This window comes from Crinia signifera, chromosome 7 (genome assembly GCF_055691185.1).
Source record: "Crinia signifera chromosome 7, ASM5569118v1, whole genome shotgun sequence".
NCBI classification, from domain to species: domain Eukaryota; kingdom Metazoa; phylum Chordata; class Amphibia; order Anura; family Myobatrachidae; genus Crinia; species Crinia signifera.
The window spans coordinates 11,692,694-11,716,831 of record NC_139223.1 but is presented as its reverse complement, the minus strand read 5'-3'; the positions used below and the strand labels follow the sequence as shown (position 1 = coordinate 11,716,831).

The window sequence follows — 24,138 nt, the reverse complement described above, 5'->3', positions numbered from 1 at the left end:
AGATTTGAAAAAAAGGCCTCTGTCAGGAAGGCAAAAAAATGCTGGGAAGGGGTTAATTACACTATGGACTATGGCATAAATGGAGTATGGGGGACATTGTACTAAATGTTTGGCCTCTATAGATAATTGAAAAGTAGGGTAGGCGCATAAAATATACATCACAAACAAAGGCATAATGTATCCATTAGCCTGTTGCTTATAAATGTTGAAACCCTGATGGTATTAGCCTTCACCAGCAGCAGCAACATCACACATAGGTTAGTATGGATTACGGAAAGGACAGGAATGAGAGCCACAACTTGACCACATGGCAGTGACATGATAGATGATATTTATGCACAAAGGGAAGAACTTATAGTGGTTGTAGCTTTATAGTACATTGCTGACTGGTAAGGCTGGACAAGTTTGAGTGAGGTTCAAGTGTAAGTGGGCTTTTTAAACATACATTGCCAATTAATGTTATAAGTACCCAGATTTTATACTGTAAACCACTGTGTGTGTGTCACCATCATAGTAGTTAGTTTAATGTGGAAAGCAGTAGCCTATGTAATTGTGTGTATCTATGATTTATCATGCTGTAGGCCATTTTGATTGAATTTATGTATCACAATGTAAAATGTATACATGAATATCAATAGTAATGTTGAACCCCCTTTAACATGGCGACAGATGACCATAGGCAAGTTGACGAGGGCGTCCGAGGTGCCCTGCAAAAAATGAGGGAGCACCTCCTACTGTTGGCCGCAGACCTGCAGGACCTGACAGACCTGCTAGTTTAAATGTTAAAAAAAATTTTTTGTTAAAAATAAATTGTTGTTGACAGTTAGAAGTTCTCTGTGTGTTTTTGTGTAATTTTACTGTATTTGGGCGGTATTCAATGAGCCAGAATCGCCAAGTTTTATGGCGATTCTGTGTTTTTTTCATGTGTGCCGGCGATTTTATGAGCTGTATAAGCGAATCACCCTATTCAACGTCGTCTATTCGCCGCTGACGACCGGTGAATGAAGCACCAATCGCCAAATGTGATTCTCTACAAATCGCCGGTATTTGTCTATAGGAATTTTCATGGGGATTCGCCGGTAGTCGACGGGAATCACCCATGAATCGCCAAAAGTGTATTCAATGTGAAGTTGGCGATTCTTATTTCTTGTTTCATATCGCCGTTCCTCACCGAGTGTCCCTCGTCATCTTTTTATGGTGAACTTTTTTAGGAACCTGTGAAATAATTGGTTTTAAGTGTTCAATTTAACTCTGCAAGTGTAATGTATTATTATTTGCTGCCCTGTTGTGATGTGATGGTCGTAGAAGTGCTATACAAATATATATTTAATTTTTTCTGGTATTTTTTTTTTCTCCCACAACGCACTGTTCTTACCCATGGTGCACCTCACTTACCCATGATTCTCCTCCCCACCTCACTCCTTCGTTTGGCCTTTGAGGAGATTACACAGCTTTTGCAGTCTGCTGTATTGGAAACGTTTTTGTAGGGTAATTTGCGTTTTTTTGCATTTCACTGCAATTTCTTTAACACTGACTACAGTAATGGAGCTGTTCAGGGATACTATTGTTGTTTTCATGCTGAATGCCAGTGTGGAGGAGGAGGTAGATATGATGGAACATGACACTAGTATTCCGGCGATAGCTCCATTAGGTGAGTCTGTGCGGGTTTCAGTCCCACGTCCACGCCACTTTCGTACTAGGCGTGAACTGGGTGATCTCACCGAGGCGGAGGTGATTTCTAATTATCGCCTTTCGTCTGCGGCAATCCATATGCTGTACGATCTCATGGAGCCAGACCTGGTAGCACGGAAACGGGGCAATCACGCACTCACCGGTTTCCAGAAACTGTTGGGTGCGTTGCATTTTTTTGCGTCGGGCACATTCCAGCCCACTTTAAGCCAAACATGCGGTTATTCACAGCCAACCCTCTCCCGCTGTATAGCACAGGTCATAAAGGCATTCCGCAAATTAACGACCCAGTATATTAAATTTCCTGATCAAGACAGCGAATGGAATGAGATCAAATTTGGCTTTTTCTCAAAATGGAAGTTTCCCAGTGTTTTGGGCGCGATCGACTGCACCCATGTGGCGTTCAAACCACCGCGTGCATCAGAGGAATGTTTTCGGAACCGAAAACACTTCCACTCGATGAACGTTCAGGTGGTTTGCGACCACCAAATGAAAATAACCAACCTCCTTGTGGGTTTTCCTGGGTCGGCCCACGACTCGTTCATTTTAAGCCAGTCCGCCCTGTATGCCGATTTCGAGCACGGCCGAATGCCGGACGGCTGGCTGTTAGGTAAGTAGTATGTTTTTTTTGGGTGGGGGGGGGGTTTTGATTTGTCTTGAAATCCAGACATTGTTAATAATGTAATATTTTTTTTTTTGGTTTCCATAGGTGATGCGGGTTATCCCAATAAGGACTGGCTCCTGACCCCATTATCTGATCCTGTGGGCGAAGCTGCTGAAAGGTACCAAAGGGCTCACACGACAGCGAGGGCTGTAATTGAGCGAACCTTCGGTGTCCTTAAAAGCCGGTTTAGATGTTTAGACATGACCGGCGGAGCCCTTTTATACTCACCGGCAAAGGTTTGCGGCATAATTAATGCTTGTTGTATTTTACACAACATTTGCATTGCAAACCGTTTGCCGGTGACCGTGGATGCTGCGGTTTTCCGGCATGGGGACCTTTCAACAGCTTTGCTCGCCGGTATGAATGAACGAGTGGATGCGAGAGCTCGACTCATCCGGTCATATTTTGCCCAATGTGAGTATTTGTAGTCCAAAGTGTGTTGCTTGTTTGATTAGTTATATGATATTTAACACTTTTCATTAATTTATGTTTTCTAGAGTTCCGTTTGGGCACGTTAGTGTTTTGGCCTGTTGCCGTTGTTCCTTCGGTTTTCTACGGTTCTTTTCCAGTGTTGTGGATGTTTGCCGCTGTTGTTGCGTGGCTGCTATCCCAAGGCTACGTTTCAGTTATCCCGTGAGTATCGCTCCGCCTGTGGGAAGGAGGGGAGGGTTTGGGCCCTGTGAGGTGTCACTAACCCCTTTTTTTTATTTTCCGCAGCCTATTCCTGCTTAATACTTTCTGGAGGGCCCTACAAGCAGCTGGATCCTGTGTGCAGCGGATGAACCCCTGATGTGTGAGGGCTGCTGGCAGGTGTGTGTGCGTGATGCCTTTCCCATGGGCTACTGTGCAGTTACCCGGTGAGTAGCGCTCCGCCTGTGGGAAGGAGGGGAGGGTTTGGGCCCTGTGAGGTGTCACTAACCCCTTTTTATTTTCCGCAGCCTCTTCCTGCTTGATAATTTCTGGAGGGACCTACAAGCAGCTGGATCCTGTGTGCAGCGGATGAACCCCTGATGTGTGCGGGCTGCTGGCAGGTGTGGGTGCGTGATGCCTTTCCCATGGGCTACTGTGCAGTTACCCGGTGAGTATCGCTCCGCCTGTGGGAAGGAGGGGAGGGTTTGGGCCCTGTGAGGTGTCACTAACCCCTTTTTATTTTCCGCAGCCTATTCCTGCTTGATAATTTCTGGAGGGACCTACAAGCAGCTGGATCCTGTGTGCAGCGGATGAACCCCTGATGTGTGAGGGCTGCTGGCAGGTGTGGGTGCGTGATGCCTTTTCCATGGGCTACTGTGCAGTTACCCGGTGAGTATCGCTCCCCCTGGGGGAAGGAGGGGAGGGTTTGGGCGCTGTGAGGTGTCACTAACCCCATTTTTTTATTTTCCGCAGCCTATTCCTGCTTGATAATTTCTGGAGGGACCTACAAGCAGCTGGACCCTGTGTGCAGCGGATGAAACCCTGATGTGTGACGGCTGCTGGCCGTTGTGGGTGCGTGATGCCTTTCCCATGGGCTACTGTGCAGTTACCCGGTGAGTATCGCTCCCCCTGGGGGAAGGAGGGGAGGGTTTGGGCCCTGTGAGGTGTCACTAACCCCTTTTTATTTTCCGCAGCCTATTCCTGCTTGATAATTTCTGGAGGGACCTACAAGCAGCTGGATCCTGTGTGCAGCGGATGAACCCCTGATGTGTGAGGGCTGCTGGCAGGTGTGGGTGCGTGATGCCTTTCCCATGGGCTACTGTGCAGTTACCCGGTGAGTATCGCTCCCCCTGGGGGAAGGAGGGGAGGGTTTGGGCCCTGTGAGGTGTCACTAACCCCTTTTTTTATTTTCCGCAGCCTATTCCTGCTTGATAATTTCTGGAGGGACCTACAAGCAGCTGGATCCTGTGTGCAGCGGATGAACCCCTGATGTGTGAGGGCTGCTGGCAGGTGTGGGTGCGTGATGCCTTTCCCATGGGCTACTGTGCAGTTACCCGGTGAGTATCGCTCCAGCTGGGGGAAGGAGGGGAGGGTTTGGGCCCTGTGAGGTGTCACTAACCCCTTTTTTTTTTCCGCAGCCTATTCCTGCTTGATAATTTCTGGAGGGACCTACAAGCAGGTGGATCCTGTGTGCAGCGGATGAACCCCTGATGTGTGAGGGCTGCTGGCAGGTGTGGGTGCGTGATGCCTTTCCCATGGGCTACTGTGCAGTTACCCGGTGAGTATCGCTCCCCCTGGGGGAAGGAGGGGAGGGTTTGGGCCCTGTGAGGTGTCACTAACCCCTTTTTTTTATTTTCCGCAGCCTATTCCTGCTTGATAATTTCTGGAGGGACCTACAAGCAGCTGGATCCTGTGTGCAGCGGATGAACCCCTGATGTGTGAGGGCTGCTGGCAGGTGTGGGTGCGTGATGCCTTTCCCATGGGCTACTTTGCAGTTACCCGGTGAGTATCGCTCCAGCTGGGGGAAGGAGGGGAGGGTTTGGGCCCTGTGAGGTGTCACTAACCCCTTTTTTTTATTTTCCGCAGCCTATTCCTGCTTGATAATTTCTGGAGGGACCTACAAGCAGCTGGATCCTGTGTGCAGCGGATGAACCCCTGATGTGTGAGGGCTGCTGACAGGTGTGGGTGCGTGATGCCTTTCCCATGGGCTACTGTGCAGTTACCCGGTGAGTATCGCTCCCGCTGGGGGAAGGAGGGGAGGGTTTGGGCCCTGTGAGGTGTCACTAACCCCTTTTTTTTATTTTCCGCAGCCTATTCCTGCTTGATAATTTCTGGAGGGACCTACAAGCAGCTGGATCCTGTGTGCAGCGGATGAACCCCTGATGTGTGAGGGCTGCTGACAGGTGTGGGTGCGTGATGCCTTTCCCATGGGCTACTGTGCAGTTACCCGGTGAGTATCGCTCCCCCTGGGGGAAGGAGTGGAGGGTTTGGGCCCTGTGAGGTGTCACTAACCCCTTTTTTTTATTTTCCGCAGCCTATTCCTGCTTGATAATTTCTGGAGGGACCTACAAGCAGCTGGATCCTGTGTGCAGCGGATGAACCCCTGATGTGTGAGGGCTGCTGGCAGGTGTGGGTGCGTGATGCCTTTCCCATGGGCTACTGTGCAGTTACCCGGTGAGTATCGCTCCCCCTGGGGGAAGGAGGGGAGGGTTTGGGCGCTGTGAGGTGTCACTAACCCCATTTTTTTATTTTCCGCAGCCTATTCCTGCTTGATAATTTCTGGAGGGACCTACAAGCAGCTGGATCCTGTGTGCAGCGGATGAACCCCTGATGTGTGAGGGCTGCTGGCAGGTGTGGGTGCGTGATGCCTTTCCCATGGGCTACTGTGCAGTTACCCGGTGAGTATCGCTCCAGCTGGGGGAAGGAGGGGAGGGTTCGGGCCCTGTGAGGTGTCACTAACCCCTTTTTATTTTCCGCAGCCTATTCCTGCTTGATAATTTCTGGAGGGACCTACAAGCAGCTGGATCCTGTGTGCAGCGGATGAACCCCTGATGTGTGAGGGCTGCTGGCAGGTGTGGGTGCGTGATGCCTTTCCCATGGGCTACTGTGCAGTTACCCGGTGAGTATCGCACCCCCTGGGGGAAGGAGGGGAGGGTTTGGGCGCTGTGAGGTGTCACTAACCCCATTTTTTTATTTTCCGCAGCCTATTCCTGCTTGATAATTTCTGGAGGGACCTACAAGCAGCTGGATCCTGTGTGCAGCGGATGAACCCCTGATGTGTGAGGGCTGCTGGCAGGTGTGGGTGCGTGATGCCTTTCCCATGGGCTACTGTGCAGTTACCCGGTGAGTATCGCACCCCCTGGGGGAAGGAGGGGAGGGTTTGGGCCCTGTGAGGTGTCACTAACCCCTTTTTATTTTCCGCAGCCTATTCCTGCTTGATAATTTCTGGAGGGACCTACAAGCAGCTGGATCCTGTGTGCAGCGGATGAACCCCTGATGTGTGAGGGCTGCTGGCAGGTGTGGGTGCGTGATGCCTTTCCCATGGGCTACTGTGCAGTTACCCGGTGAGTATCGCACCCCCTGGGGGAAGGAGGGGAGGGTTTGGGCCCTGTGAGGTGTCACTAACCCCTTTTTATTTTCCGCAGCCTATTCCTGCTTGATAATTTCTGGAGGGACCTATAAGCAGCGGGATTTGCAGTTTCTTTTGCTGGTCTCTGGACGGGGAAGTCTCCAGCGGGTGAACCCCTAAAGTGTACAGGACCTGCAGGACCAAAGGCTGTACCTGTCATGTGCGAGCACATTCATTAAAACCAAATCTGGGGTGAGTATGGAACTACGTGGGGGACTGGTGGTGGGAGGCTATAGGAGACAATCACCGATCATTAACCCCTTCTTTCTTCTTTGCAGTTTCTTTTGCTGGTCTCTGGACGGGGAAGTCTCCAGCGGGTGAACCCCTAAAGTGAAAAAGACGTGCAGGACCAAAGGCTGTACCTGTCATGTGCGAGCACATTCATTAAAACCAAATCTGGGGTGAGTATGGAACTACGTGGGGGACTGGTGGTGGGAGGCTATAGGAGACAGTCACCGATCATTAACCCCTTCTTTCTTCTTTGCAGTTTCTTTTGCTGGTCTCTGGAAGGGGAAGTCTCCAGCGGGTGAACCCCTAAAGTGAAAAAGACCTGCAGGACCAAAGGCTGTACCTGTCATGTGCGAGCACATTCATTAAAACCAAATCTGGGGTGAGTATGGAACTACGTGGGGGACTGGTGGTGGAAGGCTATAGGAGACAGTCACCGATCATTAACCCCTTCTTTCTTCTTTGCAGTTTCTTTTGCTGGTCTCTGGACGGGGAAGTCTCCAGCGGGTGAACCCCTAAAGTGAAAAAGACCTGCAGGACCAAAGGCTGTACCTGTCATGTGCGAGCACATTCATTAAAACCAAATCTGGGGTAAGTATGGAACTACGTGGGGGACTGGTGGTGGAAGGCTATAGGAGACAGTCACCGATCATTAACCCCTTCTTTCTTCTTTGCAGTTTCTTTTGCTGGTCTCTGGACGGGGAAGTCTCCAGCGGGTGAACCCCTAAAGTGTACAGGACCTGCAGGACCAAAGGCTGTACCTGTCATGTGCGAGCACATTCATTAAAACCAAATCTGGGGTGAGTATGGAACTACGTGGGGGACTGGTGGTGGGAGGCTATAGGAGACAGTCACCGATCATTAACCCCTTCTTTCTTCTTTGCAGTTTCTTTTGCTGGTCTCTGGACGGGGAAGTCTCCAGCGGGTGAACCCCTAAAGTGAACAAGACCTGCAGGACCAAAGGCTGTACCTGTCATGTGCGTGCAAGGTGTTAAGTAATGTTGTTTCTCATCAATAAATTTTACATGTTTATTTACCTCTCGTCCATGAAACCAGTTCATGTCAAATGGAATATAGCTAGCTTGAGTTTGTGTTTGATTTTGGTAGAGTTTTTAAACTATTGAAAATAGTGATAAATCAATCAATTATATGGTCAAATCTAAGTTATCTAAGCTATGGGAACACTCTCCCAAAATCATTTGCTTTCTGAAACTATCACCCTGTAATAGGCCCAGAAATTCGCTTTTTGGATCAATCACTACTGTTATGAGATGGCGGGGATTGCTCCCAATATTTCACTGAGACACCATCAGAAATCTATTTAGGTGTATTTGGCAAGAATGACATATTTAAGGAAAAGCTTAGAAATAGGAGTATCAGTGAAATATAAACCCAAAAAGTACTTGGTGTAAACCGGCACCAATCTGGAAACTCCTAGCTTGTATGCATGTAAAATAAAAAAAAAAACCTTAATATTTATCTGACACTGACCCTTTATCATTTTTTTCAGTCGTTTCAAAAGAAAATGGTTCACAACTGAAAAATGGAATAATACTCATCTGATACCTTTTTAATAACATTCAGAAGCAAGAAAGCAGTCAATATATTTGAAAAACTTTATTTAACTTTTTTTCACATGTTAAATTCCGAAATAAATTAATACCATGGTAAAGACTTTCCCGGTGTCAATTCTTCATCCTTACCGTCGGTATAACCTGCAAAAAAGGAGAGCAAAGTTTTGTAATTGGTATCAAAAACCTATTTGGGAAAAGATGTGAGTTGCAAGCTGTGGGCACCGGATGCAGAGTAAGCGTTGTGGTAACGCACAAGCCAGCCACACTTCAAATGCGCCTGGTCTGTGCGTTAGCACAAGGGACAAGATGTGACTTGCAAGTTGTGGGCACCGGATGCAGAGTAAGCGTTGTGGTAACGCACAAGCCAGCCACACTTCAAATGCGCCTGGTCTGTGCGTTAGCACAAGGGACAAGATGTGACTTGCAAGTTGTGGGCACCGGATGTGGGCACCGGATGCAGAGTAAGCGTTGTGGTAACGCACAAGCCAGCCACACTTCAAATGCGCCTGGTCTGTGCGTTAGCACAAGGGACAAGATGTGACTTGCAAGTTGTGGGCACCGGATGCAGAGTAAGCGTTGTGGTAACGCACAAGCCAGCCACACTTCAAATGCGCCTGGTCTGTGCGTTAGCACAAGGGACAAGATGTGACTTGCAAGTTGTGGGCACCGGATGTGGGCACCGGATGCAGAGTAAGCGTTGTGGTAACGCACAAGCCAGCCACACTTCAAATGCGCCTGGTCTGTGCGTTAGCACAAGGGACAAGATGTGACTTGCAAGTTGTGGGCACCGGATGCAGAGTAAGCGTTGTGGTAACGCACAAGCCAGCCACACTTCAAATGCGCCTGGTCTGTGCGTTAGCACAAGGGACAAGATGTGACTTGCAAGTTGTGGGCACCGGATGCAGAGTAAGCGTTGTGGTAACGCACAAGCCAGCCACACTTCAAATGCGCCTGGTCTGTGCGTTAGCACAAGGGACAAGATGTGACTTGCAAGTTGTGGGCACCGGATGTGGGCACAGGATGCAGAGTAAGCGTTGTGGTAACGCACAAGCCAGCCACACTTCAAATGCGCCTGGTCTGTGCGTTAGCACAAGGGACAAGATGTGACTTGCAAGTTGTGGGCACCGGATGCAGAGTAAGCGTTGTGGTAACGCACAAGCCAGCCACACTTCAAATGCGCCTGGTCTGTGCGTTAGCACAAGGGACAAGATGTGACTTGCAAGTTGTGGGCACCGGATGTGGGCACCGGATGCAGAGTAAGCGTTGTGGTAACGCACAAGCCAGCCACACTTCAAATGCGCCTGGTCTGTGCGTTAGCACAAGGGACAAGATGTGACTTGCAAGTTGTGGGCACCGGATGCAGAGTAAGCGTTGTGGTAACGCACAAGCCAGCCACACTTCAAATGCGCCTGGTCTGTGCGTTAGCACAAGGGACAAGATGTGACTTGCAAGTTGTGGGCACCGGATGTGGGCACCGGATGCAGAGTAAGCGTTGTGGTAACGCACAAGCCAGCCACACTTCAAATGCGCCTGGTCTGTGCGTTAGCACAAGGGACAAGATGTGACTTGCAAGTTGTGGGCACCGGATGCAGAGTAAGCGTTGTGGTAACGCACAAGCCAGCCACACTTCAAATGCGCCTGGTCTGTGCGTTAGCACAAGGGACAAGATGTGACTTGCAAGTTGTGGGCACCGGATGTGGGCACCGGATGCAGAGTAAGCGTTGTGGTAACGCACAAGCCAGCCACACTTCAAATGCGCCTGGTCTGTGCGTTAGCACAAGGGACAAGATGTGACTTGCAAGTTGTGGGCACCGGATGTGGGCACCGGATGCAGAGTAAGCGTTGTGGTAACGCACAAGCCAGCCACACTTCAAATGCGCCTGGTCTGGGCGTTAGCACAAGGGACAAGATGTGACTTGCAAGTTGTGGGCACCGGATGCAGAGTAAGCGTTGTGGTAACGCACAAGCCAGCCACACTTCAAATGCGCCTGGTCTGTGCGTTAACACAAGGGACAAGATTTGGGGACAAGATAGATTAGAGGGTGCACTTGGGTATTACTCACCAATAGGTATGTAGCTTTGGCATTCTCCCCGTTTTGGATTTTAGGAGTTGAAAATCAATTTCCAATGCACTGCACCCTGAAAAAATGAAAAAAAAAAAAAAGGTGTTTGCACTGGGTGTAATTTTGATAAATATTAACAAATGGTTTAAAGGTTGCATTACAAGGGTAGAAATGTGGGATCAGATTGCTCTTTTTATGGCCCATTATTACATCCACCATATGTAAGGAGCTTTCATCATTTCCCAACAATTATCAATGCATGCACGCGCATGCATTGCATAACTGTTACGCCCAACTCCTTAGTGAACACAGCTGTAGAAAAAATTTGCAAGGGTTAAATAATCATAAGAAAAGACAAACTGAAAGTAGGAGAAAAGAAAGCTTTGTATATTAACATAAAAACAAACAACATGTAAAATAAATGGAAATATACGACCGTGTTCACTGTGCAGGGTCCTCCTCCGCCGGTCCCGGCCTTTGGGCGGTTGAAGCTCGAGCAGGAGATGTGCGATGTGGTGGCGTCCTTGGTCTTTGGCTGGAGGGTGGAGGAGGTGGATACATTCCAGCGTAGCCTTGGTATGCCTGAGAAGATCCAGCCCACGATGTTTGGAGATGCGCAGGCTCCTGATGCCGACTTGATGAAGATGGTGGCATCCACGGTGAAGGGGTGGCTCTCGCTGGTTGTCCCACGTTGTCCGGATTGTATCTCTGCTGCAGGGAACTGGCGATCATCATGCAGCTTGCCGCAATTTGTGTCTGGCAGGTGGAAATTTGTCTCAGGGTCTCCTGTTGACACGCTGCATTCTCAACCAACTTGTAGATCCCGGTCATCATCACCTGGTTATCCTCTCGACGTCGGCGTTCGGATTCCACCCAGTCTTCATGCCGTCTTCGCTCTATTTCGGCCCAATCCTCCTGGCGTCTTCGCTCGATGTCGGACATCGTTGTGGCCAGTGTTTCAAGATGCTTCTCCATGGCTGTCATCCTCTGCTCCATCATGATCCGGTACTGGTTCTGATGATCTTCTATTTCAGATGCCAATTGCCGGACTCTATGGACGCGCGTTGGAGCCTGTTCTCTCTGGATGTCCTCCACGAGCTGCATTCCGGCTATAAAAAAAAAGGACAAGATAAATAAATTTTATCAATTCCACACAATGTAATCTTTAAAAAAATAAAAAAAAACCACAAGGTTACAAACAAATGGCAAAAGCTTACAATCCATCAGTGGTGGTCTGGTGGGATCCACCTCCTCCTCATCTTCAGACGCTTCCTCGATGTCCTGGATGGAATGATGATAACTTGGAAGCTGATGGGCCAATCCTCCACTTGCTGTAGATCCTTCTTCACCCAGTGGGGTTTGCAAGCTGCTGTCTTCAAATCCTTGAGAGGTGTCTTCTGTTTGAATGGACGATTCAAACTGACTGATCGAGTACAGATCCAGGGTGATGGTCTCTTCCTGTGTTGACGGTTCTTCAGCCGGTTGGCTTACATGGGTGTCTTCTGTCCGATCTTCAGCAACGACAACTGTTGAAATGAGAATATACATTTTAGAACATTGCAAAATAATTTTAGAGAGAGCAAAGTAGTACAAATAATTACCCTGCTCCTGAGTTTGCGAAGGTGCTGTTTCTGCAGGTGTTGTCTTCCGTCTTCTTCGTTGCGCAGGTGGAATTTGCGCTTCCAGAGCATTCAACACTTCTGCTCTGCGGACATTGGACTCCACAGAGCCTGGAACACCTTCCACCATGATTGGATTCATGTGTTCCTGGATGGCTCGTTCCCACGGCTGCCATGAAACTTGTAATGGTGGTCCGCCTCCAGTCTCAATTATATGTTGCCTGACTTGGCCCATCTTCCGTTTTGTGTGCCGTCGACAATCATTGTATCGTTTGTGGCATTTGTCGATCGACCTGACGTTGCCACTCACTGCTGTAATCTAAGATGCAAAACATCACATTATAAACAATCAAATAATGCACTTTTTTAAATGGATTTATTTAAAAAAAATAATGCAATGAACCTTCTCTGCAATCGAGGCCCATATTCTTTTACGCTCTCTACTGCTCGTTTCCTGTCTTCTTTGTCCACACAGTTGGTCATAGAACTTGTGGACCATTTCAACCAGCACGTTGCTTTCTGCAGTAGTGAACGGGATGCTCTCTTCTTCTCCCTCGGCAAGTTGGTCTAGGGGAACCTTTTTTTTCCTGCCAGGTTTCTTTCTCGCTACGGGTGGTTGGACCCCAGAACCACTGGGTTGTTCGTCCAGTGTTCTGTCTGTAGCCTTTAAAAAACAAACAGTGTCAGCAAAATTACACATAGATTTAGCATATATTAAACATTAACTTCATGATGTATTAAGTATTTGGCCACGCCCCTTTCCGTCATATGTTGTTCTCCTGCATCTTTCTGCGTTTCAGCAAAGAGAACTGCGAAATGCCGGCGATAACCGGAAATTATCACGGACTGTATTCATATCTGAGCTGGGTTCCCCAGACTGCTGTATATAGGGGACATCACAGGGCTGTATGTCGGACAATAATAGGATGTTATACTGAATAATCCAAACAGGTTATTCAATTAGGATGAGTATGTGTGCTACTGGAGGGAAATATTCCCTCATGTTATGTAAATGGCTGTAATATGTTCCCTAAGCTTTGTATACTGTATCCCATACTGCTACATATGCATATGAAGGCAAGAAGAGCGTTTTATGAACACAAGAGAAACTGGGAGGATAAGCGTTGCCCGTGGTTACGTCACTGCCTCCTGGTTATGTTGTTAGTAAACTGTGATGGTAGCATGAATAAGGGATTTGCTACAATGAAGTTAATTATGGCAGTCTTCCCGAATGCTTAATACCTAAAGAATATAACTGTATATCTAGAGTCAAATGGTCCGGCTAGAAGCGACCAAAAGCTTAGATTAGAATCTGTTTAGTTTGTGTATATTTTTTGGTTCAGGGATCAAAGGGCCTCTTTATATATCATGCAACCGCACCCAGCATAGGAAGGGTTAAAAATTCCAGAGGGTGGTGGAGAGGGGTGCCTTTGGGATTTAAGTGGGTGTTTGCAGGGAGAGAGAGGCAGAGAAGTGTCCGAGCGTCAGCGCTGGGAGTTGTGGACTAGCGTGTCCTGGCCATCTGATGTTAATCTGAAGGATAACATGGTAAGGTTCTGATAACGTGAATAATACTGATGACCTTTCTGTATATAATGTATATAGACTTTAAATGCTGATTTTACATGTAGAACCCGTGTGTAAAATAAAGGTAATACTTTGGTATCTTTGCTATTGTTTATTCCTGTGCAATCTTTGGAACTAGGAGTGACCCCGGGGCTCTGCGTGATGCTTAAGTCGCGCTGCGCTGCTGCATGATCCCGGGATCTTCACACTGGTTGCCAAGGGGGGGGGGGGGGGTCAGCAGAGTAGGTGAGCAGGCTATCAACGCGGCGGGGGACTGGACCAGCTGACACGCTGATCTAAGTCACATTTGCATCATCCTTTACCCCGCCACCCTGACAGTGCGCAGATCTACTCTGCTGAGAGCGGCTGTTACAGCATCCTATCCTGTCCCCACCCCCCACCCCTCCCCACTGCTCTCAACAGCAGAGTGGACTTAGGATGCAGAGTTTGAAAAGTTAACCTGCTCTCATGCAGGGTTCGTGATGCGCAGCGGCAGCAAAATATATAAAACCTACAGTCATCGGCGTCCGGTGGCCACTGTTTAATGGGTCCCGGCGCCCACTTTTAGGGTAAAATACGCGCTAGTGCGTTGTGGCGAAACCTGTCTATTCATCAAGTTTTAAAGAAGTTACCTGTGTCCTTCTCCTTTTAGTTGTTTGTCTTGATTGAGGTGTTCCTTCTCGATCTCCATGCTCCATGTCGTCCTGCACCGGCCGGCCAGGGTTACTTGTGGATATCCTATCACCATCTTCCTCCCTTGTAGTCATCTCCACTGGACTCGTCTCACCTGAAATAGAAAGAAGAGGGGAAAGGGGTTCCACGGTCCTTGTCCGATGAGACATTCCTGTGGAATATAAACACAGATATAGCAATATTAATTTACATTTTTTTACCTTTACTGTGCAATTAACCTACCTTAAGAAAATTTTGTGAAAATGACACTTAGGGGCGAGGCGAACCCAAGAGGGGTGCAAGGTGCAGGCATGCTTGTCAGGGATGCTGGGGTGTAGTGGGGGGGATCCCGACATGCTATGTTCGTGACCCAGGGCCCCCATTTTAAAATGGCTGCAGGTTTTTTTTTTTTTTTCCTTTTTTTTGGCTGCAGTCATTTTAAAATGGGGACTCACGACCACGCCCAAAGCATGAAGGGCACCCACCACAACACTCCAGCACCCCAAACAAGCATGCAGCATGGCCGCACATGGCACCCACACATGATCCACAATAAAAAAAACCCCAAACAGGCAATTTTGTGAAAATGACACTTAGGGGCGAGGCGAACCCAAGAGGGGTGCAAGGTGCAGGCATGCTTGTCAGGGATGCTGGGGTGTAGTGGGGGGGATCCCGACATGCTATGTTCGTGACCCAGGGCCCCCATTTTAAAATGGCTGCAGGTTTTTTTTTTTTTTTCCTTTTTTTTGGCTGCAGTCATTTTAAAATGGGGACTCACGACCACGCCCAAAGCATGAAGGGCACCCACCACAACACTCCAGCACCCCAAACAAGCATGCAGCATGGCCGCACATGGCACCCACACATGATCCACAATAAAAAAAACCCCAAACAGGCAATTTTGTGAAAATGACACTTAGGGGCGAGGCAAACCCAAGTGGGGTGCAAGGTGCAGGCATGCTTGTCAGGGATGCTGGGGTGTAGTGGGGGGGATCCCGACATGCTATGTTCGTGACCCAGGGCCCCCATTTTAAAATGGCTGCAGGTTTTTTTTTTTTTTTTCCTTTTTTTTGGCTGCAGTCATTTTAAAATGGGGACTCACGACCACGCCCAAAGCATGAAGGGCACCCACCACAACACTCCAGCACCCCAAACAAGCATGCAGCATGGCCGCACATGGCACCCACACATGATCCACAATAAAAAAAAACCCAAACAGGCAATTTTGTGAAAATGACACTTAGGGGCGAGGCGAACCCAAGTGGGGTGCAAGGTGCAGGCATGCTTGTCAGGGATGCTGGGGTGTAGTGGGGGGGATCCCGACATGCTATGTTCGTGACCCAGGGCCCCCATTTTAAAATGGCTGCAGGTTTTTTTTTTTTTTTCCTTTTTTTTGGCTGCAGTCATTTTAAAATGGGGACTCACGACCACGCCCAAAGCATGAAGGGCACCCACCACAACACTCCAGCACCCCAAACAAGCATGCAGCATGGCCGCACATGGCACCCACACATGATCCACAATAAAAAAAAACCAAACAGGCAATTTTGTGAAAATGACACTTAGGGGCGAGGCGAACCCAAGAGGGGTGCAAGGTGCAGGCATGCTTGTCAGGGATGCTGGGGTGTAGTGGGGGGGATCCCGACATGCTATGTTCGTGACCCAGGGCCCCCATTTTAAAATGGCTGCAGGTTTTTTTTTTTTTTCCCTTTTTTTTGGCTGCAGTCATTTTAAAATGGGGACTCACGACCACGCCCAAAGCATGAAGGGCACCCACCACAACACTCCAGCACCCCAAACAAGCATGCATCATGGCCGCACATGGCACCCACACATGATCCACAATAAAAAAAAACCCAAACAGGCAATTTTGTGAAAATGACACTTAGGGGCGAGGCAAACCCAAGTGGGGTGCAAGGTGCAGGCATGCTTGTCAGGGATGCTGGGGTGTAGTGGGGGGGATCCCGACATGCTATGTTCGTGACCCAGGGCCCCCATTTTAAAATGGCTGCAGTTTTTTTTTTTTATTTTCCTTTTTTTTGGCTGCAGTCATTTTAAAATGGGGACTCACGACCACGCCCAAAGCATGAAGGGCACCCACCACAACACTCCAGCACCCCAAACAAGCATGCAGCATGGCTGCACATTGCACCATGCACAGTAAAAAAAAAAATAATAAAACACTCAAGCAAAAAAAAGTTTAAAACCCCCCCAAAAAACGGGGGGCACACATACTGCAAACAAACAAACACTCACCCACCCCATACAACAAACCCCCATAGCATTGCAGTACAAACACATCACAATACTCACCTGCAAAAGAAAATATGCACTCCACTCCAGGCTCCAGGCTCTGCTCTCTGCTCTCTGCTCTCTGCTCTCTGCTCTCTGCACGTGTTCAGGGAGAACTATTAGCTGCAGCAACTCACTCCACCCCTGCTGAAAGCTAATAGCAGAGCTACGCAGCAGGGAAGTCACTTATATATTAGATGGAAGAGCGGGAATATATACACCCGCCCTCCACCCAGTCACCAGATACGCTGGATTGGCTGAGAATCGCCGTTGGGGGCGGCGATTCTCAGCCACGTTGAATAGGGTGACACAGCTAGTCCCGGCGACTTCAGGCGAATCCCTACGCGTGGCGAATCGCCGTCAAAAAACCGGCGATTGACTGGCGAATGTGATACCTGAATCGCTGTGACCAGCGATTCAGGTCATTGAATACCGCCCTATGTGTAAATGGTGTAATATATTTATGTCACTTGCAAAAGGTAGGTACTGTATATAGATGTGTGTTTGCATACAGTGTAAGAAAGTGAAGGGTAATGAATAAATGGTGTTGAAGGTGTGTTGGTGTGTATGTGTGTGTTTTGGCACAGCGATGTAGAGTACCTTTATTATAGTGAGCATGACACAAAATTAAAATAATTTTAGTACAAATACCATTAGCCAATATGCATAATGATGTACACAACACACGTACTGTGTTTATAACTGTAGGTATTTGACATGTATTATGTGTTAATCACAATTTGCACATTTTTAATGATTACATTTGACTTGCAAGCAATATATTGTATGCATACATAAAACATAGGTAAAGGGGCAACAATGAAGTAATAACACTTAACATGATGTAAGGGTTAATCTAAAGTACAAGTAATGTGTTTAAGTATCAATTAGGAAGTATTTGATTACATTTAAACATATTCGATGTGTTATGAGGTCGGCTAATTGGATAAGTGTGTCATGTTGCAGAAGCATGACTTCCGAATTGATTTGTGAGGTTTCCGGAAATACACCAACTCGGTGCGAACGGTCAGCTTCCCGTCCGTTCGGACGCAGTAAGACCGTGCAGAATCTTTGAGTCCCCACAGCACACGCACGTTTGGATGTAGTCTGAAGACACTCCCTCTTCTTAGAGAGTCCGTCCGAATGGATGCGGACGACCTGTGGGCGTGTGTTCTGAGAATGTCCGCCGTGCATGGAATTCGGTCATTTCCGAAAGAAGTCGGAACGGACCGCACCAACCAGAATAAGGCCCTAAGTGTTATATGTATGGTTCATAAGGGAATTGTGATAAGAGGGTCGGGTTTCTATGAGTAAATAAGAATACAATAAAGAAATTATTAATAAAAATGTATCTAACTTTGGAGGATAATGATAGATTCCCTAGAGTTTAAAGGTGAAGTGGGAAATTCCTATTATAATTAAAGTATATTTATGGATGTCTTGTGCCTGTTTGTGTTTTAAATTTGTTGTAAGGGCAAATTTGACAGAAACAAATATGCCGGCGATAAGATCAAAATGATTGAAGTATATGGAAAGATGGTTATAAACGAGGCTAGATGGGAGAAAAACATTGTTTGAGAACTACCAATAATAAGAGGCATAAAAATGAAGGTATAATACAGCCGCGGTTTGCGGTGTATGTAAATTAGATGGAGTATGGTTGAAAACGAGGCTTGGATATCCAAATTAAAGATGGCAGTGGGAGGCTATATATATATCATCAGCGAAAACGAGGCGTGACACGCAGGCCGCATCAGTGTGTCTTCATTAGTATGAGAATGGATCCGGCTATATAATAATGCCGGCGAGAGACTAAGGCTGGTTTCACACACTCCGGCTCCTGCCGGACGGCGAAATCCCGCACGGACAGGAAGCTGTGCAGCACACATCAGTTTATAATGGTAGGGATGGCCACAGCCCGGCAGCCGTCCCTTCCAGTGGCGGGATCCGTGGCCGTCCCGTGTGAATGGACACAATAGTGTCCATTCACAACTACTGTGTGCGGCACGGCTTCCTGGCCGTGAAGGTATTCGCCGTCCGGCAGGAGCCGGAGTGTGTGAAACCAGCCTAAGGCTCAATCTGAGGAAGCCGCCGAGGAGAATCAAGTAGAGAAACGCGTCATTGAGCTTGTCCTCCATGCTGCTGTAAGATCATATCCACAGTTATTTCCTGAGGCGATCCGGACCATCGTAATCTACACTAATTGCGGCAGTGTATGGCTTAGAGATTGTTTCTCTGGACCCCCTACACGCCACGGATGCCTCACCATGGGAGGAGATTAACCATCAGAAAGTGGCCACAAGTAGTAGCAAGTGACACATAAAAACATCAGGGTCTGTTGCCCACTACCAAATCTGACTGTCCTAAAAAGTGAGCGATCCCCAGGAGTATTTAATTTAAAGGAGACTTCTTCCTTTTCTATCTATTTATGCCTCATACCATCTAGCCTCATTAAGCCCTACGGTACTGAAAATTTAAACCATCAGGAATCCCTTTGGAGATCTAATAAGTGCCGTATAAATTTTTATTTCTGTGCCTAATGAATTAATTTTTATTTATTTTTTAACTTTATATATATATTTATTTTTGTGTATTGTTAATGGTATATGATATATTGGTATATACATTTATGGTGATTTCTCTATAATGAATCATGCCTAAAGTAGAAATAAAATCATTGTGTATTCATTTTTAATATCAAGTGTTGTCGTAGTGATTCAAAAGAACAGCGATCTCTCAAAAGAGTTTTTTACAAGGTTCTTACGTCCCGAGTAAACATAGGCGTGCGCAGCACATTTTATTAGGGGGTGCACTGTCAAAGGGGTGTGCCTAGGACCACATATTGGGCATGTCTAACACCCAGGGCCGGCGCCACCACTAGCCAGCCTTAGGGATTTGCCTAGGGCGCCGGCCGCTGGAGGGCGGCAGCTTGGAGCTGGTCCCCCCCATCCCCCAGCAAGCAGTCCCATCCCCGGGAAGCGTCGTGGCGTGGCGACCTGCATCACCCGGCAAGCCCCCCCCCCCCCCCCCCTGGAAAGTCACTGCACCGGACCGGACCCAGCAAGCCCCCCTCCCCTCCCTGGGGAGCGTTGCTGCGGCTAGCGCCCCCCCCCCCCCCGGAACGTCACGGCGCCGCTCGCCGCATCGCTGGACCCGGCAAGGCCCCCCCTCCCTGGGGAGTGTCGCGGCGGCGGCCAGCATCGCACGGGTAAGTGATTGAGCACCGGGGCGCCCCCCCCCCTGCCTGGGGCGCTCCGGTGCCTAGCATCGGCCCTGCTAACACCGCCCATTGGGAGTGTCTAACACCGCCAAATCAGGCGTGTTTACCACATCTATTGGCACTTACTATAATATAAAACATCTCTCTTACTCTGTGTAACAGTACATGCAAATAAAGTAAAAAACTTATATGGATGACGCAGATATGCAGTGATATGACAATGGTCTAGTACAATTAACAATGCAAAACACACATAATTAATTGATGGGCGCTTCTTTTAATGGAATACAGTTCTAAAAAGCAAAAGTCTTTGGTAAAAGGTGATGCTAGCGGCAGGGAGATGTTCATAAGGGTGGGGGGCACAGCATTAGGGGGTGCCTGTGCACCCCTAATACTCAATGTGCGCACACATATGCGAGTAAATCAACTCTTTTATCCACTATGTATATATATCTGTTGTTTTAAATGTTTAGTGTCACTGGCCAGTGCTATAGATGTGTATAATAAATTCTTAAATTTATTTTTTTACATACCTTGTTTCCAGCACGTGTATGTATACCTCTATTCCTTAATTGCCTAATGCCTAGGGCCGGCTCTGTTCCCAGGGTAAGGAGAAGACTTGGCATTCTGTAGGCACCACTTGAGCTGGACCTGTTTGCTAAGCCAAGCAGCGGTTCCATACAATTTGGGAGAGTAGCGCCAACATACGACATAACAGCGCAAAATGATATTATTGGAACTTTGTAAATCACGGAAGAACCCAATATGGGAGATAGGAAAAGGGGATATTTGGTTACGGCTGAGAAATGTAACTAAATTGACAGATGTAACAATGCCAGTGGCAGTTCTTACCTTTTTGGAGGAGGGGGACTGCCGCAATGCGGGCCCTCCTCTGCTGCCGCGCTCCCCACACCTTCCAGTCCCAGCCGCCGGTTCCCTCCATGGGGCCAGTGCAAGTGCAGTAATTTCATACATACTGCGCATGTGCTGGCCCAAGCCTCCATGGGCTACCTTTGCAGCAACCTCCGGAGGCTTAACCAGGTTCCTGGGTCCGGCGCTTGCGCAGTATGATCCGCGGTACTGAGCATGCGCAGAACCCATTTTGGGGGCTGCTGCGCATTTGCGCACAGAGACAGTGGTGAATTTTACCTGGGGGGCTAAAAACAGCCATTGAACAATGCTCATTGTTGCTCCAACATGGCCGGGGTGCAAAACATAAGTCACACAGACATAATAGAAAACCTTGAGCTCACAGTAAGCATAATGCTGAATTGGCGGTACGGCAGGAAATAATACACAGTATATACAGTATATACCAATGACCAAACACACTGTTCTGTAACTTGCAATAGGTGAGATTTCCCTCTAGTCAGTGTCTTTTTTATTGGTGTAAACCTTAGCAACAAAGTTGTGCTTCTTAGCAGCTAATATTGTCAGTGGCATAATTATTGTGCAGCAGACCCTGCGGTGGCTTGGAGGAGCCAGCACCGATGGGGTCTGCGGGGTGCTCTCGCTGATTTGCTTTCTTTGCTACTGTGCGCTGCCAGGTGCCGCGTGCAGGATAAGTGTGGGAGCCGGGGCCACAGAGCTGCGCTGATTACTTTCTTCTGTCTCCCATCTTCTCAGGCCTGCTAGAACTCACCCTGGAATAAGGGATAGTCTGTAAATGATTTGCAACTTCACAAACACTCTTAATTACACTTGTATATTGGCAAGTAGTTTGCAGACTGTCCCTTACTCCCAGCATGACTCATGTGACTTGGTTTGCAGGGGGAATGTACAGAGTGGACTCTAGGGATGGCCATCGATTCAAAACTATCAATGGTTTATTGCTGATGTCAAATACTTTTGCCATCAATGGGGGAGAACCAGATGGGTTCCCTCCATCAAAAGCACTGCAAAACCAATGATTTGCTTTAGTTTTTTTTTCAAAGTGCCAGGACACGGAGCATAGCTCAGCTCCCCAACACCCGTGAAGCCCCGCCCACGTGTTTTGATTGGCCCACAGGCCAATCAGTCAAACATAATGGATGACCATCGATATGTAAAACTACGATGGTCATCCATTGCATAGTTTTACACTATCGATGGCCAGTTGCAGCAGCATGGAGCATGCTAACGGATGTTTTAGAGGGGGTGAGTGTCACAGGTTACCATCTGTGTGTGTATCCCAGTGGTTAATCTTTCCCCGCTAGTGTCTAAACCTAATTATATCTATGTATCTATCTTTTTTATTTATTTTTATTTCCCTGTTTCGGCACTCAGATAGGGGGGGGTCGCTACAAACTTTCTTGGCAGGGGGAGCAAAATGTATAGTTCTGCCACTGAATGTTGTACTTCCATTGGTGTATACTGTAACTTATTGCAGACCGACTTGTTTGTGTCTTTTTTGAGGTTGAGCGGCCTGTCCACAATGGGCCATGTCACAATGGCGGTTATTCTAGTTCACTCTTTCTGACAAATTCCTTCTTATATGGACAAAACCATGTGCACTGCAGGTGGGGCAGATGTTACTTGTGCAGAGAGAATTACATTTGGGTGAGGTTTCACTTCAAAGTGAGATCTATATTGCAGTGTAAAAATAAAGCAGCCAGTATTTTCCCTGCACAGAAACAAAATAACTCACCCAAATCTAATACTCTCTGCACATGTTACATCTGCCCCCCTGCAGTGCACATGGTTTTGTCCAGCTAAGAAGGATTTTGGCAGAAAGAATGAACTAGAATAAGGTCCAATGTATCATTCTTGTCCAAAGCTGTGATATTCTTGTTTATGGCATATTTTCCCAGTCACTGCCTGACTCTGATTCTTGTATAGTGTGAGGTTCTCAGAAAACAAAATAGGATTCTTAGCTGTGTAATTACCAGGAGCCTGCAGTCTGGAGCCAGTGGTGGAAGATGGCCACACAGGAAAGTGGCCCAGAGGGGAGAAGGGCTTCTGGAGTCTGGTTCATTGCTGGGGCCAAATGTAATAACTTCCGCTTCCGGATGCTGTGCGTTGTAGTGGTCAAACTCTGACATTTTTAAAGGGGCAATCACTTACAGGGCAAAACCAAACCTAGTAAGTGATAGCCCTTTAAAAAAAAACACCCTAACTCAGATGCTATTATATTTGGCCCAGGATGCTCCAGGACTTGGAGTCGGGACAGGTGGTTCTGGGTACGGGAGGCGGTGCCACTGCCGGACAGAAAGCTCTGGTGAAGCTGACATCGCTAATAGTGCTCTTGCCGGTTGGCGCTGTACATGTGCCCGTACCCAGCATAATGAGCCGGCTGGCACTGTACATGTGTCTGTACCCAGCATAATGAGCCGGCTGGACCTGGTCTCATGCGTCTGCAGGAACATATTAAGCCCAGAGGGAGAGGAAATGATGGAGGTGACTATGACAGAAATGAGGAAGTGTGGAAATAGTGTTGTGGGGATTTCTATAGAATGTAAGAATATGTTGAAGAAAAGGTCACAGAATTTACCAGAGTAAAACCAGTTTCAGCTGCCTGCTTAATGTATAAAGTAAGAGAGTTATTGTGTAACAGGGACAGCAGCCTGGGCCTGATTCAGTGGTGTGACGTATACCACAAAGTACCAGTGTTTGTATGTAATGGAGGGCACAGTACAGGATCATACTGTTAGTAATTAGCAGTCTGATGCCATTCAGGGGTGGGGGTAGGGGCTTCCCAAAATAGAAGCATGTCACCACCAATGTGGCCAGGATCTCTGCCAGAGGATGGAGATTTCCTGGCCTCTAAGATGTATCTGTGGCGGTGGCACGTGGTTCAATTCCACGGATCTCGCAGATGATCCTATGTTGCATCCTAGTTTGCGACTCATATCAGCACTGCAGGCAGGAGCAGTGACGCCTTCTGCTGCATCTCCATAGTGAAGGTACAGACGAAGCCTTCCTCAACTAGCCTTCTCTGGTGAGAGATCTTATATTACGGTAATTGTGAGAACCTACAGACAGAGGCATAGGGAGGGTGACTCCGGTAGAGCTAAGCTCCGGGAGCCAAAAGGGTCGCTGGGTGCACTGTGCACCCTCTGCAGCGCTGGACATGCCCCCAACAGTGGTGAAAATTGGTCTCGCAGGAGTGCTGTGGGCATAGGCCACACCCCTTATTTCTCTCCTCCACTGCCAATGTTGGGAGGTAAGTGTATATATCTCTTATATATTTAGCCAGATCTGTCACTCATCCCCTGTGTGTAGAACGCTCCCGCCCAGCGTAATACACAAACCCCACCCCCCAGGGAAAAAGACCAGTGTAATACACACCACCACGTTGACATCACCTCCCCCCGCCCAGCCAGGGCTACAGTACACGCCCACCATCCACCTTGGTGTAGGTGAGCAGCACCACCACCACACACCCGGCCCCCGCGACCCCCCTCCCACGATTCGCGGGACCCCCCGCAACCATCCCGCGATTCGCGGGACCCTCCTGCGATTCGTTGGACCCCCCCCGCGACCCCCCCTCCCACGATTTGCGGGACCCCTCGCGGCCCCCCTCTCGCAATTCAC

General features: G+C 48.2%; 1 protein-coding gene and 3 long non-coding RNA genes across 4 annotated transcripts; 3 read left to right on the top strand and 1 right to left on the bottom strand.

Moving 5' to 3' along the window:
• Positions 1-3,962: 3,962 nt before the first annotated feature.
• Positions 3,963-4,751, top strand: LOC146021361 (uncharacterized). The gene is made up of 4 exons (XR_014450884.1): positions 3,963-4,097; positions 4,181-4,320; positions 4,402-4,541; positions 4,626-4,751. It is a non-coding gene; the product is annotated as an uncharacterized LOC146021361 (long non-coding RNA).
• Positions 4,752-5,096: 345 nt separating this feature from the next.
• On the top strand, positions 5,097-6,423 carry LOC146021360 (uncharacterized). The gene is made up of 6 exons (XR_014450883.1): positions 5,097-5,213; positions 5,298-5,437; positions 5,522-5,661; positions 5,743-5,882; positions 5,967-6,106; positions 6,188-6,423. It is a non-coding gene; the product is annotated as an uncharacterized LOC146021360 (long non-coding RNA).
• Positions 6,424-7,515: 1,092 nt separating this feature from the next.
• Positions 7,516-8,295, top strand: LOC146019769 (uncharacterized). The gene is made up of 2 exons (XR_014450669.1): positions 7,516-7,608; positions 8,131-8,295. It is a non-coding gene; the product is annotated as an uncharacterized LOC146019769 (long non-coding RNA).
• Positions 8,296-10,364: 2,069 nt separating this feature from the next.
• LOC146019768 (uncharacterized) lies at positions 10,365-14,382 on the bottom strand. The gene is made up of 5 exons (XM_083152311.1): positions 14,075-14,382; positions 12,280-12,540; positions 11,859-12,195; positions 11,475-11,783; positions 10,365-11,366 (listed from the first exon to the last, which is right to left on the bottom strand). The coding sequence occupies exons 1-5, from the start codon at positions 14,282-14,284 to the stop codon at positions 10,699-10,701; spliced, it is 1,785 nt and encodes a 594-aa protein (XP_083008437.1). The 5' UTR covers positions 14,285-14,382; the 3' UTR covers positions 10,365-10,698.
• Positions 14,383-24,138: the final 9,756 nt, after the last annotated feature.

Bases quoted from the DNA above. Each gene is read 5' to 3' on its own strand.
- LOC146019768 (XM_083152311.1), bottom strand. From the start codon at position 14,284: ATGTCTCATCGGACAAGGACCGTGGAACCCCTTTCCCCTCTTCTTTCT. The intron at 11,784-11,858 runs GTAATTATTTGT...TCATTTCAACAG, and splicing joins TTCGCAAACTCAGGAGCAGG to TTGTCGTTGCTGAAGATCGG. The intron at 11,367-11,474 runs GTAAGCTTTTGC...TTTTTTTTATAG, and splicing joins CAGACCACCACTGATGGATT to CCGGAATGCAGCTCGTGGAG.